Source organism: Manis javanica, chromosome 2 (assembly GCF_040802235.1).
Source record: "Manis javanica isolate MJ-LG chromosome 2, MJ_LKY, whole genome shotgun sequence".
NCBI classification, from domain to species: Eukaryota; Metazoa; Chordata; class Mammalia; order Pholidota; family Manidae; genus Manis; species Manis javanica.
This window is the reverse complement of record NC_133157.1, coordinates 449,068-467,864: the sequence shown is the minus strand read 5'-3', so window position 1 is coordinate 467,864 and position 18,797 is coordinate 449,068. Positions and strand designations below refer to the sequence as shown.

General features: G+C 50.7%; 1 protein-coding gene across 9 annotated transcripts; it reads right to left on the bottom strand.

Moving 5' to 3' along the window:
* Positions 1 to 595: 595 nt before the first annotated feature.
* Positions 596 to 17,990, bottom strand: DPH7 (diphthamide biosynthesis 7). Of its 9 annotated transcripts, XR_005058342.2 has the most exons (12): positions 17,642 to 17,990; positions 16,894 to 17,027; positions 16,407 to 16,494; positions 15,150 to 15,241; positions 14,560 to 14,726; positions 11,071 to 11,140; positions 10,881 to 10,946; positions 10,504 to 10,676; positions 9,772 to 9,983; positions 3,876 to 4,026; positions 3,689 to 3,766; positions 1,362 to 1,498 (listed from the first exon to the last, which is right to left on the bottom strand). XR_005058342.2 is itself a non-coding variant. In XM_037007526.2 (9 exons), the coding sequence occupies exons 1-9, from the start codon at positions 17,783 to 17,785 to the stop codon at positions 1,044 to 1,046; spliced, it is 1,371 nt and encodes a 456-aa protein (XP_036863421.2). In that variant the 5' UTR covers positions 17,786 to 17,977; the 3' UTR covers positions 596 to 1,043. The 9 variants fall into 9 exon arrangements, 2 of the variants coding, with proteins under 2 accessions (XP_036863421.2, XP_036863420.2); XR_005058341.2 differs by having other exon boundaries at positions 3,689 to 4,026; XR_012124671.1 differs by lacking the exon at positions 9,772 to 9,983 and adding an exon at positions 6,083 to 6,173 and having other exon boundaries at positions 3,689 to 4,026; positions 17,642 to 17,988.
* Positions 17,991 to 18,797: the final 807 nt, after the last annotated feature.

Below are 18,797 nucleotides of genomic sequence, written 5' to 3'. Positions count from 1 at the left end.
ATTTTAATTGATCCTTAAGTTAAATAACCGAACATTAACTTTAAAGGAGGGTCCAATATTACAGAAATAAATGGACCACCAGCTGAGGATTGATCATTCCAGCATAGAATAACTTCTCATAACACATTCTGACCTACGTTGGCATGTTGCGTTGTACTACCAGAAAACGAGAAGGCAAAGATGAGAACCTTGTTTTCTGACTCTGGACACCTATGTGTCATGTTAGCAGGTGGTGAGGATTGGCCTGTTTCTTCAAAGGCCAAAATGAACTCATCTGTGGGAGTGAGACAAGTCACACACCCTTCAAGCTCCAAGAGTTACTAGTGTCCAGGGTTTGGAAGCTACTAGAGTTTGTTTCCTAAAACCACAGCGAGGAAGTGTGTTTAATCCACCACCTTGACTTAACAAGCACTTCCAGCCCATGACGAGCCCCAGCAGCTCAGACTGTGACCTGCTTCCTTACAGCATCTGCACAGGAAGCGGGTACGAGCACTGCCGATGCCATCAGGAGGCACTTTTCAAATGTTCAGATAAAACGGCTGTTACATAGCTTTAAAAAAAAAAATTTCCCTGTAATAATTTTGTGCATTTCAAATTCAGTTTTTATAGTTATATTTTCTGGGCTTTTTCTCTGCTAACATATCATTTTGAATCTTGTATTATTAAATAAGGTTCAAGGGAGCCAAAAAAAAAAAAACCTGTCCTCCTTTGGTTAATGTAAATAGTTGCTTTAAGAAGTATGAATATCTGAAAGTCAAATCCACATGAGTTTGGGAGCTGGGAACCAAGCCCAGCAACAAGACAGCTAGGGCACAGACCCTTTGCGGTCAGCAAGATTCACCATCTTGAAGGCACCCATACGTGAAGCTTATTTAAGAGGAGCCAACAGTCTGAGTGTCCACACTAGATTCTCTGCGGGGAGCCCCCTACAGTGCAGCCTCGGGCTGCGCTGAGATGGTCGGAAGGCAGTCCATTCACACACAAGGTGAAGTTATGCTCCTGGCGGAAATGTATGATGTCCAGCCAAGCGATCTCTTCCCAGCTCAGCTGCTCTCCCACTTCCAGAGGTGAAGAATGTGATCATAAAAGGAGCAAGTGGCTAAGAGGTTAACATGAGGGTTTGCAGCTTCCAGGCCCAGGCCACTCTCACAGGCCGTAGTCCCTGCCGCATGTGGCCGGCCGCTGCTCCTCGTGTCGTCTGTGAGTGGCTGAATAGAAGTCATCAGCTTGTTTGCACTCTGGAGTTTGGTACCAACCTCTCTACTGTCATCAGCTGAAGGACCAGGTGAGGGCGCTGGCGACTGGCCGACCACCTTCAGGTTACAGGCTGGATCTGCTGTTCTGGCTCCTGGGTCACCATAGGGAAAGGACCCCGAGCTGGGGCACTGCTGGGTCTGTGGCAGATGGTGGAAGTTGAGCCAGGACCAGTCGGCTCCATACACCAACGAGTCGGGCAACGGGTGGGACCCAGAGACTGTGCACACTTCCTGCTTCTCCTCTAGAATGAGACAGAAAATGGGACACAGAGTGGGTCCCATCACTGACCCAGTGGCCCCTGCCCACCCTCCAAGGGAGAGCCCCCCAGACACAGCCACTCATCGTGTGTCGTGCAGAGGCATCTGGGAGACACAGGAAGATGGGCAGGGAAGAACACAGCCCTGCCCCTTGCAGCACACGTTCCCGAGCGGAACCAGCCCCGGCACAGAGCCACAGGCAGGTGTGCCTTCCCAAGTCGGACTCGGCAGGAGCTTCTCAGTTAAGACTTAAAAGCGGACGATCAAGGAGTCAGCTAGATGGGAGGGGAAGGGATGCACGAGGAACGGGGAACAAGCACGTGGGACACAGTGAGGCAGAGCAAACACGGCATGTGTGGGGGACTGCACACAAGCAGCCTCAGTGCCAGGGGTGGTGGGACACTCATCTGGAGGGCCAAAAACGTGCAGCCTGGCACGCTCCATTGAAGAGTTTGGACTTTGGCGTGGAAATGAGTCATGAAGAGTTTCAACATGGCTTTGCCTCAGGGTTAGTTGCTATGGCAACTCGGAGGCCAGAGGGTGGGACTGGGAGGAGGTCAGGCCTTGTCCAGTTGGCACAACACTGCAGAAGGTCTGGAAGTGACTCAACGCGGCCATGCTGTCACCAGCCTGCAGTGGTCTAGGGTCCAGGGCAAGGCCCAGGCCAGCAAGAGCAATCAATCCCTGGAGACCAGTGCCTGGGAGCTGGGAATGTAGACCTAGAAAAGTGTCTCCAGCTGGAAAGCCCAGCGTCCATCCAAGTCCCCAGGAATCTGGGCTAGCTTCAGACTCGGAGCGGGCTGGGAAGCCTGAATCTCCATCAGAATGAACCGAGATGAAGAGAGACAAGGGTTGCTGGAATTTGGGAAATGCCAGGAACACCAGCACAGCACAGGGCAGCCCACCCCCACTGGGGGGCTGTCGCCTGGGCAGAAGCCGCCCTGGACAGCCAGAGAGAGAGGTGCCTGGGCAACACACATTGGAGGAAGCCCTGAAGAAACCATCTCTGTCCTTACATGTTATTGCCTAGTCAGGGACAGGGCCACAGGGTCACCAGGACCCAGGGTCCCCCAGTCTTCCATCCAGCAACCACCCAAAAGCACCTGCTTCCCTCCAGGACCCTCCCTGTCCAGGCTCCAGGTGACCCAACGGAGACAGGAGCATCACACCCATTACACAGAGCATGTGTGCAGCTCACGTGCACATGGAACATGAACTGACAATCGTGTTAGGTAACAAAGGATTGAAAACTCCCATAAAGTAGAAACAGTACAAGCAGCAGCACTCTGTTCATAATGCAATAAAACCATAGTAACACTAAAAATCAAAGGAAGTCCTTCCACCTAGAAGTTTAAAAAACTAAACCACACTTGGGTAAAAGGGGAAATACAAACTCAAGTCACAGAGTTTCTTTTTAAAAAAGTAAGATGAAATCACTACATATCAGAACCTAAAAATATGCTTAAGTCAGAGCAAAATTCAGACATAAAGACAAAATACAAAAAGTAATAATAATAAAGGTAAGTGAATTGTATTCCCAACTCCAAGTACTAGAAAAAGAGCAGAGGAAGTAGATGCTGACAGGAGAACTGACAGGGGCACTGGACAGACAGACTCTTGTGTAAGAGACGGTAAAACAGACCATAGCTCACCTAATTAAGGAAAAAGCACTACACATTTGTATACAAAGTAAAAACACGAAAAAGGGAAATATAACCATTAAAGAGGAAAAAATTTTAATTTACTTCTTTACACACCTTAATACAAGTATAATTTCAAAACTAGGGGAAATGAGTAATAGCCTAGGAAAAGACAGTTCACCAAAACTGATCACAGTAGACATAAAACATAATCCAATTTCCACAGAAAAATACAGAGAAGGGTATCCAAAGAGCTACCATACAAAAATATGTATCAGACCCCCAGAGTCTCACCCGAGTATTTTACCAAATCTTGAAAGAAAAGGTAATCTAAATGATAAATTATTCACAAGAAGAGAAAATGAAAACTTTAACAGTTTTGGTTTTTATTTTCACATGAACCAAACATAATGCCAATAGCTAATCTTGATAAAAAAAATAGCACAAAAGGAGATTTGTCACCTTTAAACATGAATGTAAAATCCTAAATAAAATAATCACCAAAATCCAATACCACATTAAAAAATAACATACCATAACCAAGTGGAACTTATTCCAGGAATATATTCCATATCAGGAAATCCATTATGAAAATTTACCATATTTATGTACCTAAGAAGAAAAATAGTACAGCTCAATAGCTATTATAAAAGCATTTTGCAAAAATATGAAAATTCCTGACTCAAAAAAAAAGCTCAAGAAAACAGGAATTGATGGATACCTCTTCAATATGATGAAATAGACACGCCATAGCCCTCATGCACCATTATCATCGTACTCAATGGGAACCACCAGGGACATCTCCATCAAGGTCAGCAATAAGACAGTGATGCCCTTCACCTCCACTGTTTTTTAAAATTGTATTGGAAATACTAGTGAATGAAATCAAACAAAAAATCAGAGGCTTTAGAGTTGGAAAATTAATAAACCTGTATCTTTTTCCAGATAACATTGTATTTACTTGGAAAACCCAGCATATCAACGATAAAACTAACAGAAACCATGAAAAAGACTTAGTAAGGTAGCAGGATATGAAATTACCAATAAAAACCCCAACAGCTTTCAATAATTCAGACAATATCCAGTTAAAAGATACAATGAAAGAGAAACCTCCATTTACAATAGCAACAAAAACAAAAAGTTACTTAGAAATAAAGGAAACAAGAAATGTACAATGTATATGTAGAAAAACATTAAAACCCTCTGAGATTGTTACAGAAAACCAGAAAACCTGGACTGGATCCATGACAGAAGAACCAAGTGGCACTAGGAGGCCTTGGAAGGTGGAGGTTTATTTTACGCCAGAGGACTCAGAGGAGAGTGATCCCCAAAGGTCTGAGCCCCGAGTACAGCAGGGCCGTGCCTTTTATACATTTACTACAAAGCTAAGGGGGGAGTCAGCACCCAGAAACTGTTGCAGTAGGAGCTATTAGGTCACTTTAGGTGTATTCAGGGTCTATTTCTGTAAAGGTTACCCCGATACCCTATTATAAACTAATGGGCTTCCATGACTATGATTAACATGCTGTTCCACACCACTGAGTCCAGATCAGGGTAGGGGAAATACACTGTTACATTGTTTCAATCCCAAGCACCTTGTGATTCCTTTATATTCTTGAAGCTTAACAGAAACTTTGTCTCCTTGGCTTCTACCAAACCCTGAGAGGGGGAGGGATTTGAGAACTTTCTGAATATTTCCTCATCAAGATTAAAAAATACTTGAACAAAGTATTTTTGTGTAAGATGACCCCAGGTGATATATAAGTCAGGTGTGAAGTTAATTTCTATGTAACGCAATTTCTATTTAAAAAAATAGGCTTTTTTTCTGGGACAACATAAACTGATGCTCAAGTTCAAATATAAAAGAAAGCCCTTCACAAGAACAGACCCACAGACCATTGGAACAGAATAGAGTCCAGATATTAACCCAAGCATATACAGTCAATTAATATACGATAAAGGAGCCATGGACAGACAATGGGGAAATGACAGTCCCTTCAACAGCTGGTGTTGGCAAAACTGGACAGCTGTATGTAACAGAATGAAACTGGATCATTGTCTAACCCCATACACAAAAGTAAATTTGAAATGGAACAAAGACCTAAATGTAAGTCATGAAACCATAAAACTCTTAGAAAAAAAACAGAGGCAAAAATGTCTTGGACATAAACATGAGTGACTTATTCATGAACATATCTCCTGGGGCAAGGGAAACAAAAGCAAAAATGTACAAGTGGGACTATATCAAGCTGAAAAGCTTCTGTACAGCAAAGGACACCATCAATAGAACAAAAAGGTATCCTACAGTATGGGAGAATATATTCATAAATGACAGATCCGATAAAGGGTTGACATCCAAAATATATAAAGAGCTCACGCACCTCAACAAACAAAAAGCAAATAATCCAATTAAAAAATGGGCAGAGGAGCTGAACAGACAGTTCTCCAAAGAAGAAATTCAGATGGGCAACAGGCACATGAAAAGATGCTCTACATCGCTAATCATCAGAGAAATGCAAATTAAAACCACAATGAGATATAGCCTCACACCAGTAGGGATGGCTACCATCCAAAAGACAAACAACAACAAATGCTGGCAAGGATGTGGAGAAAGGGGAACCCTCCTACACTGCTGGTGGGAATGTAAATTAGTTCAACCATTGTGGAAAGCAGTATGGAGGTTCCTCAAAATGCTCAAAATAGAAATACCATTTGACCCAGGAATTCCACTTCTAAGAATTTACCCTCAGAATACAGCAGGCCAGTTTGAAAAAGACAGATGCACCCCTATGTTTATCGCAGCACTATTTACAATAGCCAAGAAATGGAAGCAACCTAAGTGTCCATCAGTAGATGAATGTATAAAGAAGATGTGGTACATATACACAATGGAATACTATTCAGCCATAAGAAGAAAACAAATCTTACCATTTGCACCAACATGGATGGAGCTAGAGGGTATTATGCTCAGTGAAATAAGCCAGGCAGAGAAAGACAAGTACCAAATGATTTCACTCATCTGTGGAGTATAAGAACAAAGACAAAACTGAAGGAACAAAACAGCAGCAGAATCACAGAACCCAAGAATGGACTAACAGTCACCAAAGGGAAAGGGACTGGGGAGAATGGGTGGGAAGGGAGGGATAAGGGCGGGGAAAAAGAAAGGGGGCATAACGATTAGCATGTATAATGTGAGGGGTGGGGCACCGGGAGAGCTGCGCAACACAGCGAAGACAAGTAGTGATTCTACAGCATCTTACTACGCTGATGGACAGTGACTGTAATGGGGTGTGTGTGGGGGACTTAGTGATGGGGAGAGTCTAGTAAACATAATGTTCCTCATGTCATTGTAGATTAATGATACCAAAATTAAAAATAAGAGCTGCTGATGGAGCTAGAAGGTACTGTGCTCAGTGAAATAAGCCAGGTGGAGAAAGACAAGTATCAAATGATTTCACTCATCTTGAAGTATAAGAACAAAGAAAAAACTGAAAGAGCTAAACAGCAGAAGACTCACAGAACCCAAGAATGGACTAACAGTTACCAAAGGGAAAGGGACTAGGGAGGAGGGGTGGGAAGGGAGGGATAAGGGGGGTGGGGAAGAAAGGGGGCATTATGATTAGCATGTATAATGTGGGGTGGGGCACCGGGAGGGCTGTACAACACAGAGAAGACAAGTAGTGATTCTACAACATCTTACTAAGCTGATGGACAGTGACTGTAATGGGGTATGTGGGGGGGGATTTGGTGATGGGGGGAGTCTAGTAACCATAATGTTCCTCATGTAATTGTAGATTAAGGATACCAAAAGAAAAAAGAAAAAAAGAAAAAAAAAGAAAGCCCTTGAAGAAGAGTTGGAGGAGGCAGTCACCCTGCCATTACAATGTCCTAACCTCTCTCTGGTTAAAGCAGCAGGTGAGACACGTGAGAGACCGCGGGTGAGAGCAGGAGACCCTGACAGTATGTATGCAAGTGAGTATGGGAAGGTGGCAGGAGAATGGTCTCTCGGTGAACAGTGCTGGGACAGCTCCATACGCCACACGTAACCACGAAGTCCTACTGTAAAAAACACCCGAAACTATACAAATACTAGAAGAACACACTGGTGGTTCCCTTATAACCTCAGTGTGGGGAGGAAAGACTTCTTAACTAAGACTCAAAACCCAGGTTCAATGAAAAAAAAAAGTATTAATTTGATGACGTTAAAAACTTTTGCACTGGGGAAAAAACCACCATACACAGGCAAAATCAAGACAACAAACTGAGAGAAAATAGTTCTAGATACCAAAGAAGAAGGGCTAATACCACTGAAAAAGGGGAACTCTGTAAAACCAAGGAGGAAAAGACCAGAAACCAGAGAGGAAAACAGGCAAAAGATACAGATCATTCACTGAAACAGAACAAAGCAGCCCTCAGCACATGAGGAAATACTTGATTTCACTCCTAATCAGAGACATGCAAATGTACATGACTCCGATATACTTTTTCTCATCTATCACGAGCAAAACTCCCAGACCTGGACGACATCCACTCAACAAGGCTGTGGGGACGCAGGCAGTCCCACAGGCGGCTTGTGAGACAATGAGATTCGATATTTATTGATCCTTTGCCCCCGCAATCCCACTTCTAGGCAGTGATGACCCTAAAGTCAGACCTCTGACAAAACAAGAACACATATATATGAATGTGTTGCAAAACAAAATACATATGAAACCTTGTCACTGCAAAATACTGGAAATAACCCAAATACATAGAAAATTGGATGAAGAAACTATGCTAGATCCATTAAAGGGGCGCTACGCAACTAGAAGAGCACGGAGGACCTCTGTGAACCGACACGATGCAGTGACTTCCAGAATTAACTTTTAAATGAAATAAACAAAGCAAAATGACACACAATTACACCCAAGACTAAGGAAATGGGTCCCCACACAGGCGACAGGAACAGGACAGTGAGGCACTGAGAGTCCTCTGAGGACACTTTTTAAAATAATTGTGACTTCTAGAACATTGTTAATGTTTTTACACATTGAAAAGAAAAATTAAATCAATGAGGATGAAGGAAAAAATCCTTAAAAAGTAAAACACGTGAACCTAACTGTATTTCAAATAAATACACAGAAAAAAAAAATAATCCAAAAAAACAGTTTTTTGCAACAGTACTTTGACTATATCAAGTCAGTCTACCAAAGAACCAGAGCATCCCAAACTGACCTCACGGGTCTACTCTTGCTGTGGCACAGGAGCCCCTCCACCAGGGTGAGCGGACATTTGCTGTGTCATCAGGGTGGGGTCAGAGATACCTGCAAGCCCCCGCCACGCCAACCCAGACATGTGCATACACGTGCGCGCACACACCAGCACATGCACACACCCGTACGCACACAAGCGCGTGCGCGCGCACACACACACACACACACACACACACATTTACATGACACCCCAGTACCTATGACCAGATCTTGGATTCTAATGACCAGATCTTGGATTCTAAGCCCTACTCACCACTAAAAGGGTCCAGGACTAGCTGGAGAAACAGCCAGTTCCAGGCATGGGAGAAGTAAATATAAATGACCCTGGAATATCTTGTGCGCAAAGGCAAGGAAGTATTCAAAAATCGATAGGGACGTGTGAAAGGACACAGGACACCTCCTGAAGGACTCTCAGAGGAAAACCCCAGGAAGATGGGGACATCCCAGTGAGAGATTCGGTCGGGTAAGGACCGACCGAATAACCAGGCCCATGAGTCCACATGGATATTAAATACAGACAAACATACGAGAGAAAAGGAAGTTCTTCTTTACAAAAGAATGGTAGTGGTTACAAAGTCACCCTTTTGCAACTACAGTAATAATTCATCCAGGCAGCAATCAACCAATAGGTTGAGTGACTGTCTGCTGAGAAACGCAGGCTCACAGACCACCCGGACTGTCCCTAAGCACAGGGGAAAGCAGCACTTCACAGCGGAGAAACCCACGGGGCCCGGATTCACTCCAGCAGCCAGGGGAAGGCGGCGTTCTGTGCCTCGTGGCAGCACACAAACGAGGGCAGAATGTCATTTTTGTAATGTTCCTGACACAAATGGGTAAGGCAACACAGAAGACACCTTCAGATTCAAAGCTACGGGCAGACTGAGAGCCAATGACGGAACAGGGTGCGTCGTGCAAGCAGCGACCACGGAGCTAGAGCAGCTGAGTACAAAATGAGACAGACTTTAAAACAAACAAACAAGTCACTGGAGGAAAAAAAGGGACAATTTATAATGAAAAGAGGATTAGGGAAATAAAATTATAAACACACACACCTAATAACAGAGCCCCAAAATACACAATGCAAAAACTGACAGAAATGAAGAAAGAAGCTGACAATTCAATAATAGTTGGAAACGTCAATAACCCGATTCCAATAATGAACAACTGGGCAGAAAATCAACACAGACACGGACTTGAACGGACATCCACAGGGCACTGTGCCCACAGCAGCAGAGCTCTGAAACGTGTATGCCGCACCACCCGGGACAGACCACAGGCTGGACCACGAAACAAGTCTCAATAAACCCAAAAGGAAGCCACAATAAACTTAGAAATCACTAACAGAAAGAAATTTAGGACACTCACAAAAATGTGGAAAATAAGCCACTCATAAATAACTTCAAAGACCTCAAGCCGCCTAAAATGAGAACTGTTCTGCATGTCCACAAAGCAGACAGAAACATGCAGAGACAGTGCTCAAGGTCAGGGGGAGGCCAGCCTTGGGGCAGGAGCTGGGGTGTCTCTCCATTGTCCCTCTGTCCAGAGCAGGGGGAGGGTGCAGAGAATGAGCAGGGGACTTGCAAAGAGAGGAAATGTAAACCATTCTGACAGTGACAAGCCACTGGCCGGAGGTGGCCAGGGCCCACCAGGCATTGCAAGACCTGACATGGCGTGGACTGGGAATGTGGCCCGCAGGGCAGCCCCTTCCCTGCAGCACCAGCTGGGCACAGCCACCAGCAGAGCTGGGATTATCAGAGGCTGGGCTCGGCCCAGAGGGGGAGAAAGGGTGTGGGGGAGTGTTCCGCGGGGATCACACCATCCACGAGCGGGAATGACATAGCTGCGAAGGACCAGGCTAAGTGCTTCTGGAGCAGAGGTCCCAGCTGGGGACGCAGGAGACCCCAGAGTAACCGGGCCGGGCGGGTGAGAGCCACGGTTAAATGGTGAAGTGTTTGAAATCCAGATTTCAGAGTCAGAGGTCAGAGCAGGGCCTGGGATGACCCTGGGAACGTGTGGTAGTAGGCCAAGAGCTTGGTAGGGCAATGGGGCAGGCAACCGGGAGCCCCGCCCCAGGCCCCATGGCCACGGGCCCCTCACCTATTGCCTTTTGGCAGTTGAATATCTTGAAGCCACCGTGCATACATGCTGCCAGAAGTAGGTGCTGGTGGTATGGGTGCCACCTGAGCCTCCACACGCCACCCTGCGCAGGAATGTCTGCAAACGGCTGCTTCATGGCCCGTGTGTCCCACAGCAGAATGTGCTCGTCATAGCTGAAACGAGCAGCCACCGAGAGCGCGAGAGCCACACCCACCTGCTCCCAGGGCCCCACCCCATCCGTCCTCCAGGATTAGTCCCCCTCCAGCACCCAGGCGCCTACACTAGGGTGGAAAGTCAGCGCCCTTAAACACTGCCACAACCACATGGGAAAGGAGGTGAGAGATGCAAGGGGCTGGGGGAGCTGACCTGGGACTCACCTCCCCGTGGCCAAGATGTCCTCCCGGTGGGGATTGCTCTGGACGCTGCACACACCCATGGAGTGTCTGCGAGCAAAGTGTGCTGCCTGAGCAAGTGCCCGCAGGGCCCGGCTCCGGTGCCAGCACGGAGGCCACACGGGAACGGGAGGTGAGGGGCACCTGCTGGGGGCAGGCCCGTGATCTCGATTACCTCTTGCTGGTGAACACAGGTGCGCCAGGTGTCCTGGTGTCCCAGCCTTTCAGAAGGCCATCGTCCCCACCTGTGCGGGAACAGGAATGCCCTCTAACGATGGCACTGTCAGCAGGAAGTGGCCATTTCTAAGGGAGGGACTTTACATCTGTGCAGAATCCCCACGGGTGACTCGTCCAGGGCGGCTCAGGCTGCTACCAGGCAGGGAAGCCCCAGAGAGAGCACCCTGTGTGGTGAGCAGGAAGGGCAAGGCGGAGGCTGTCTGGAGACCAGGGGGTCAGGCGCAGAGTTCCCGGGGCCCACTCAGGCCTCGCGATCGACGCCCCCGGCTGCCAGGGCCCGAGTGGCCCACCAGAGCTGGGACGGAGTGGCTGGCAGGACGCAGCTTTAAAGGGAAATGCCCTTTGCAGGCTTACAGGGAAGAGGACCCCGTGCTTGTCTCAGGGGGATGGAAAGGACAGGAGGACCGGGGTGGTGGTGCCCCGAGTCACATCCAGTTTTTGAAGAAGAGCAACACAAGATACAGGGTGATGGTGGGATCCTGAAGGACAAGGAGAAAAGGCGAGGGGCAGGGCCCACGCGGACAACAGAGAGGAGCGACAGGAGGTGCCTGGGCCTGAGCATCCATCAACTGCAAACATGCCCCACCCACCCGCCTGCTACCCACCACTCACCATCCCCCATCCACCCCCCCACCATTCTCCAGCCACTCATTCTCAATCCTAGGTATTCACTGCACAGCCCCCTGCAACAAACAGAAGGGGAATGGGACGACCGATAATCAAGTGACCTGCAGAAGCAGCTGCTCCGGGCACGAAGTCTGGGAAAGCCGCAGGCGCCACCGCGCCGTGCTGTCTGGCTGTGGCCCTCCTCCCCTCACAGGCGGGGTCACCCCCCCAGGAAGCCTGCTCACCTACCCTTTCCTGCCGGGTCCCACCGCTTCTTCCTTTTCCCCTGCAGCTGAGTCACTCTTGTCACCCCTGCATGACACATCTCCAGGCTGCGCCTCACCCCCTTGCAGTCTACATTCAGCACAACCAGAGAACCTGAGATTTTAGGTCATTCCTTTGGCATCTGAATGCCACTCTAATCTTCAATGGCTCTGCATAAACACCGCAGTCCTTGCAGGGACCTGCAGGGCCCTGTGTTCCTGCCTCGGGACTCTGCCACCACCTACTCTACCACGGGCTCAGTCGTGCTGGCCATGCTGGCTGCTCGAGCAAACAGGCCCACTCCACTGTAGGGCCATGGCCGCCCATGATCCTGCCCTACAGCAGAACAGTATGCACCTGGCTGCAGTGCCCCAGCCCCTGCCCTGTTCTGCCCTGATGTTTCCTAAGCTTACTCCCTCTGACCCCTGTGCGAACTCCTTAGCCAGTGCCCTCTGCTTAGGGCTCACTGTCCACCCCTCCCACCCAACAAAAGCTCAGGGAATCTGGGAACCTGTCTGTCTCGTTCACCGATGTAATCCTTGCCCCTGAACAGCACTTGGCACAAAGCAGGCGCTTGGTAGGCACCTGCTGAATTAAACCATGGCCCATTATGCCCTTGCTCTGAATCAGCTGAACCTCAAGGCAGAACTTATCCAAGAAGGAGAGACCCCAAAGTTAAATCATCATTGTTCTCATGAGGCTGTTCAAGGCTGCGAGAGCACGTGATGCAGAAAGGATTCCCTTTAGGGAAGACAAGCATTACACACACGACCCTCATCAGGATGTGCACACAGTCCCGTTAGGGTGGCAGGCAACTGGGCCTGGCCAACATGTCTACGGAGAAGATCTCTGAGTCCTGCCAGGAACCACCAGAGACTTCATGTGACCAAACACCGACAGTGTAGAGAACATGGAACATATGAGGAAGAGAGACTGAGAACAAAGAGCCACTTGAAACAAGCTGGGCATGTGGGCACGGACTTGACCGACCGGCCAGGCCAGGGCCCTCTCGCACCGTGCCTCCTGGTCAGGGGCTGCAAAGGGTCCTGGTCCTGAGCGCACGTAAGACAGTTTGTAGGTTTCTAAGCAATCACTCTCTCTACCATGTGGACTGAAAAGAGTCAGGAATGAATGCACTTAGCTCTCTGCTGTGACAGGAGAAGAGAGGGAGGCCCAGACAGGTGGAGACAGGATCAACAAGCCTCAGACTTACAGGGAGGGAACAGGGCACAGAAGCATGTGATCTGGGCGACAAGACCCCAACCAGGTCAGGACAGCAAGGGAGCAGTGGGTGTGCAACAGGGCGGCACAGGGAGGCAGTGGCTCAGCTCCGGATCTGTGGAGTGAAGCGCCACACAGGAGCCACGGGGCAGCAGGCAAAACACAGGGGTCAGGGGCTCAAGGAAAGGTCGGGCTGAGCAACTGGAGGGCAGCCTGTTTCTGGAGGAGAAACAGGGACTGAGGTGCTGGAGCAGCAGAGGCCGTGGGATCTCTGTGACCCGGGGGCCGTGAGCCAGGAGAACGGCCTCTGGCAAGTGGGACGCTGCTGGGAGGCCGAGTGAGATGGAGGCAGAAGGCGCCCCCTGGACAGGCACCGAGCTGTCACGAGGACCTGAGCAGGAGGCCTGGTGAACAGGGTTACATCGTGCGGCCGCCTCACAGTCGCACAGAGCATCCCTTACAGCACTGCTCACCACAGGGCTTCGCACACCACCACGATGGGTGGGAAGGGAGTGGGCAGGTCGGTTCCCTGCCCCTCTGCACATTCGGCAGCCCCTCTTCTGTCTTCTCAGAGACCAGTGTCACCCACCTCCCTGCCTCTCCCCTGGGTACAAGCTGACCAAAATCCCCTCATGCCCGTTGTACACCCCACACGCATGCCATGCAGATGCCAGGGAAGGAAGCAGGGCTCTCTCGTGCGCCCTCTTCTTTGGGAAGGTAAGCTGTATCCAGAAAGGCAAGAGAAAAACCTGAAATCCAACATGACAGAGTCAACCCTGGGCCAGAAGTACCAGGCAAAAAGCGTGGGACTACTAGCACACATGGTTCTGGTGGGGGCGCACAGGGAAGGCAGTGTGACACAGAGCAGACACTAGCGTCTCACTCTATTGGACAGTGACTGTAATGGGGTATGCGGCAGGGACTTGATGATGGGGGGAGTCTAGTAGCCACAGTGTTGCTCATGTAATTGTATATTAATGATATAAAAAATAAATTAATTAAAGTAACAGAAAGCGTGGGACTGTGACAGAGTTTCTGAGCACGAGGGAGGCGACACCGAGGCTCCTGCTGCCCCGAAACCGGGGCCGGTGCCGCTGGAGACCCTGCAGCGAACTGCGCTCTGCTTTCTAAGGAATGACCGTGTGGGAAACACCAACTACAGCCTTTGCTCCAGGAGGTACATCCTCCACGGAAGCTCTCCAAGACCCCACGAGTCGGAGTCCCGGCCCCGACGCAGGCCTCCTCCGCCCCTGCCTCCCTGAGCACATCCTCGGGGGGACGGGGGCAGCATGGTTGCCTCCCTTATGGGGCCAACACCCAGCAGAGGAGTACCAACCTGAGTACACGATTTCTGTCTGCCAGTAGTTGAAAGCAGCAATCCAGGCTTCAAAGCAGTGGGCCTGCCACGTGGCCACACCCCGCAGCGCAGCATCATCTACCTTCAGGAGGTGCAGCTGTCCCGTGGAATCGCTGCTAACGATGTTCAGGGGCTGGTCACTGGCCCTAGACACAAGGAACCAGTGGAGAAACCCAGCTGGTCTTTGTTGACCCAAATTAAACTCGGCACCCTTTTCTGGTCCCCAACCAGGGACATCTTATGCCCCCATGACATGTCATGGCAGCGGTTCTCCACGGATCCCATACGTGGGTGAACCTCCCAAGAGGCCTGTCTGGGCTTCTGGCAGAGACCAAAGCTACCAAAGCTCGTCAAACAAACCGTTGTCGGCTTCTCTTGATGGAACACTATCCCTTTTATTTAAAAAGCTGGAATTTTTTACTTTTCAGATCAGGACTGGTAGTGGCAGTCCCAGGCTCGGGGAGCCACAAGCAAGGCTCGCATAAGGTGGCTTTGACTCTCTCCTGCATGAAAACAGGGCTGGGTCCTCAGAGCGAAGACTCGGGGCCCTCGCCACTGCTGGCTCTCACCTTCCAGTCCCCCCAGTAGACCAGTCCAGGGACAAGGCCAGACACTGCTTCTCCAGGGCGAGGCGGGAACACGGCTGCAGGGTGTAAGAGTTCTACTAGAGAGAAAGAAACACGTCCAGGGGAACAGCCAGGACCCCAAGAAGATCGCTTCTCTGGTTCAGCTGTGCCTCCGCCCCTCATTCGCTCCCGGGTGACAGACTGTGGCACTCATTCCCAGCAGCAGAGGACAGAGCCCTAGCCCTGCGGGAGCCGCCATGCACAGGACTTGCCCTCGTGTGACCTTGGAGAAGGCAAGGGCTGGTTTCCAGGCCCCCTCACTGTCCAGTCGCTCCTAGATGCCATCAGTGTCTCTGCGGGGTCCAAGACACACTGCTGGCAAACAGTCTCTACCTCCCTGGGCCTCCAAGCATCCTGGCACATTCTTGCTCCAGAGCCAGATAAAGGGAACTTTCCTCTGGTTTCCCTTTCAGAAGCCACAACTAGCCATTAGAATGCTATTTCCCTTTTCTAAGTTTTATCACTTAAGCAACCTGGACAGTACTTACCTGCATCAGCAGGCTCCCAGCAGGCCGATCCTGCCTCACACCTGGTTCAGGTACCCACAGTCCCCCTCAGGCACCTCCTCCTACTCCTGAGACCAGGCTGCTGCTCGCAGCAGCCTGTGCAAGTTCCTTTCTGCACAGACCTGCTAGCAGCCACGAGCGCAGCACCAGCCACCCCTCCACTCCCATCCCCGTCGCGCTCCATAGTAGCAGGCCTCCCTCCCCAAGGCAGGGCATGGTCTCGTGTGCCGTGCTCTCCACCCCATTACGTGAATCCTTGCTCCCTCCTCCAAATAGCAGATGTAGTCACTTTGCACATGCACAGTACAGGACCACTGTCAAACACTTGGAAAAGTTCACAAAGGAATCATGTCGTCTGAACTGTCAGAAACACCGTCTTGCACAAGAAATTCACTGCTATTCACCCCAGCATCATCCACCCAAGAATGCTGGTCCAGGCTTTCCTCACAGGAAACTCCCTCATCCACTGACAGGTGAATGAACAGCTCGTCACTTCAGCTCTTCTGTTGGTAACACATAAAGTGAGCTCTTCTCAGAGTTAGATGCAGACCTCAAAAACTTAAAGTAGACTGCATGCTCCCTTGGAACATTTTATGATAAAGTTCAGCACTGAACAGAAACTATCCTAGAAAAACGCCTCCCTCCAAAACCTTCGTCCTTCTTCCACCTCCCACTCCTGGCCCTATTCACTGACCTCAGATCTCACCAAGCGGAGCAGCTCTATGGTCCCACCAGCATCTGCCACACCCAAGAGGGCATGGCTGGCCACTGGGATGTGGCACCTGAGGAGAGAATTCACATGCAATCAGAATGTGGGGCATGCCCGGAGCGCCAGAGAGCATTACGCACTTTTAGTAGGTTATTATTTAAGTCCCAGCTCCAAGAGTGAGTTGGAGCCTACAATTCTGTTCCAGTGGGATTCCTCAGCTTAGCTTATGAATCAGAAAACTAGTGCCACTTTCCAGATTAACTCTAGGGCTCGGACACTGACTGACACAGGGAATGTGCCCAAGGGCACAGCAGCCTCCAAGTGCCAACAGGTGGGCAGAGCAGTAAAGAAATGAACCCCCAGCTCAGACAATTCCCCATCTCACTGAATGCTGCCAGGCATCAGGCTCCCCTGAAATGAATAGATACTCATGACGGATTCCAGACAGGAGAAATTGTTATCAAAGTCATACCATTTCAGATCCAGGATTGCAGAAGTGTCTCTTCTTTGGATCTCAACCAGGGGGCAAGCAGCGCTGTCCTCACTGAAACTATACAGATAAAGACGACCTAAACGGATTTGAGGCTCATCAACGTCCAATTCGCCCTACAAAAGAGGCAGATGTGTTCTGTGATCACCCTAACAGATACTACGGAATCCAAGGGATGGGAAAGGGATTCCGGGAAAGAAAAGGTTGGCCAAAACCCTGGGACTCTGCCTGGAAGCAGCCCCTCGGATTGAGCTGGAGAACTCTCTCTGCTCTTGCGATTAATGAACAGGTAGATAACCTCTACTGGACCCAGCACAGAATGCTCCTTCTAAGCCAACAGGGACCAGCTACCGTTAGTCACGAGACCCAGTTTGCCTGGGACAGTCGTGGCTCAGGCCTGTTGATCCAGTGCCAGTTCTCATTGTTATATATCCTGGTTTGGATCCGCATAGATGCCTTCAAGAGATCAAGTACAGCTGCTAGGAAATCCCATTTTTTCTTTATACTTAATCTCCCAAGTTTGAGCTATGTCTGCATATAGACAACATTCTGCTTCTAAGATGCCTTCGTTTCTAACACACCATCTGGCATCTTCACCCCCGTGTGACCGCTCTTTCGTCCCCACCCCCCGTGGCAGACCAGAGGTCCCGACATCCGCCGTAGCTCTGCCGCTAGTGCTCTAGTGTAGGCCCAGGGACCCAGGTGGAGACCCCAGGAGGGCGCCGCGCACCTTGCTCCCCGGGCCGGCGGGCTGGTCCCCCGGCTTCCGCAGCTGGTAGGTGCCGCACGCCAGCAAGTGCCTGCAGCCGTCCAGCGGGCACCACTCCACCGAGTCCGCGGTGTACTCCGTGTCGACCGCCTGTAACAGCCGCATACGGCTGCCCGCCGCCCAGCAGTCGGCGGACTCGGCGGCGACCGGGCAGCGGAGGCAGAGTGACGAGGCCAGGTTGAGAGCGGGTGCTGCGAGGCCGGGGCGGCGGCGGGCAGGCGCGAGAGCGGCGGAGCCGAAGACCGCTCAGCCCGGTACTCCCCACTTCCGTAACCGCGCGCCCGCCCCCTTCCGGGACGGCACTTCCGGTCACCCTGGCGCACCGGGCAAGCCGGGCCGCGGCGCCCCCTGCCGGCCGGCGGCCCTCCCGGTACTCGGGGGGGAGACGCGGGGCGCCGGATGGGGGTTTTGAGGGGTCAGTGGAGGCGGAAAGCAGGTCGTATCAAGTGGAGGTGTGCGAAGGACCTGGGCAGCCGGGGCAGGGCTCGAGGCAGGCCTCGTTCCACCTAGGCGGCCGCCCATGGGGCAGGAAGGCCTGCTGCCAGGACGGCAGAGCAGGGGCATGGGGCCAGCGTGGGGTGCCTGGAGTGGCACCGCGGGGCACAGGGGGCGGCAGGGCCAGGAGCCAGGTACAGACTGAGGGCATAAGGGAGGAGGCCCAGCACAGCCGTGGCCTGATTTGAGAGGCTGATCAGGGGCTGACGCCATTGAAGAAAATCAGCACACAGAGCAGGCTTGGGGAAGGCAGGTTCCAGACGTTGTCATGGATTGAATTGTGTCCCCTGAAAAGAAGTATAATCCGATCAAAATGATTCATGGGGTGGGGGTGGGCTCACCAAAAGGACCATGTCCTTTCGGAGAGGGCATTTGGTCGGCCGGGGACCACCCTTTCCAGAGGGGAGACCATGTGATGCATCTACAAGGCAAGAGGCCTGACACGCCTCCCAGTGCCTTGGAGGGGGGCACGGTCCTGCCACCCTGAGATGAGGCTTCTGGCCTACAGAACCGAGTCGCCCAGCTTGCTAGGGCAGCTCCCAGGAACTGGAGACGCGCAGATGGAGATCCGCGTGGGTGCGGGCTTTCGGCCTGTGGTTTTGAAGCAGGGCTACAGCTAGAA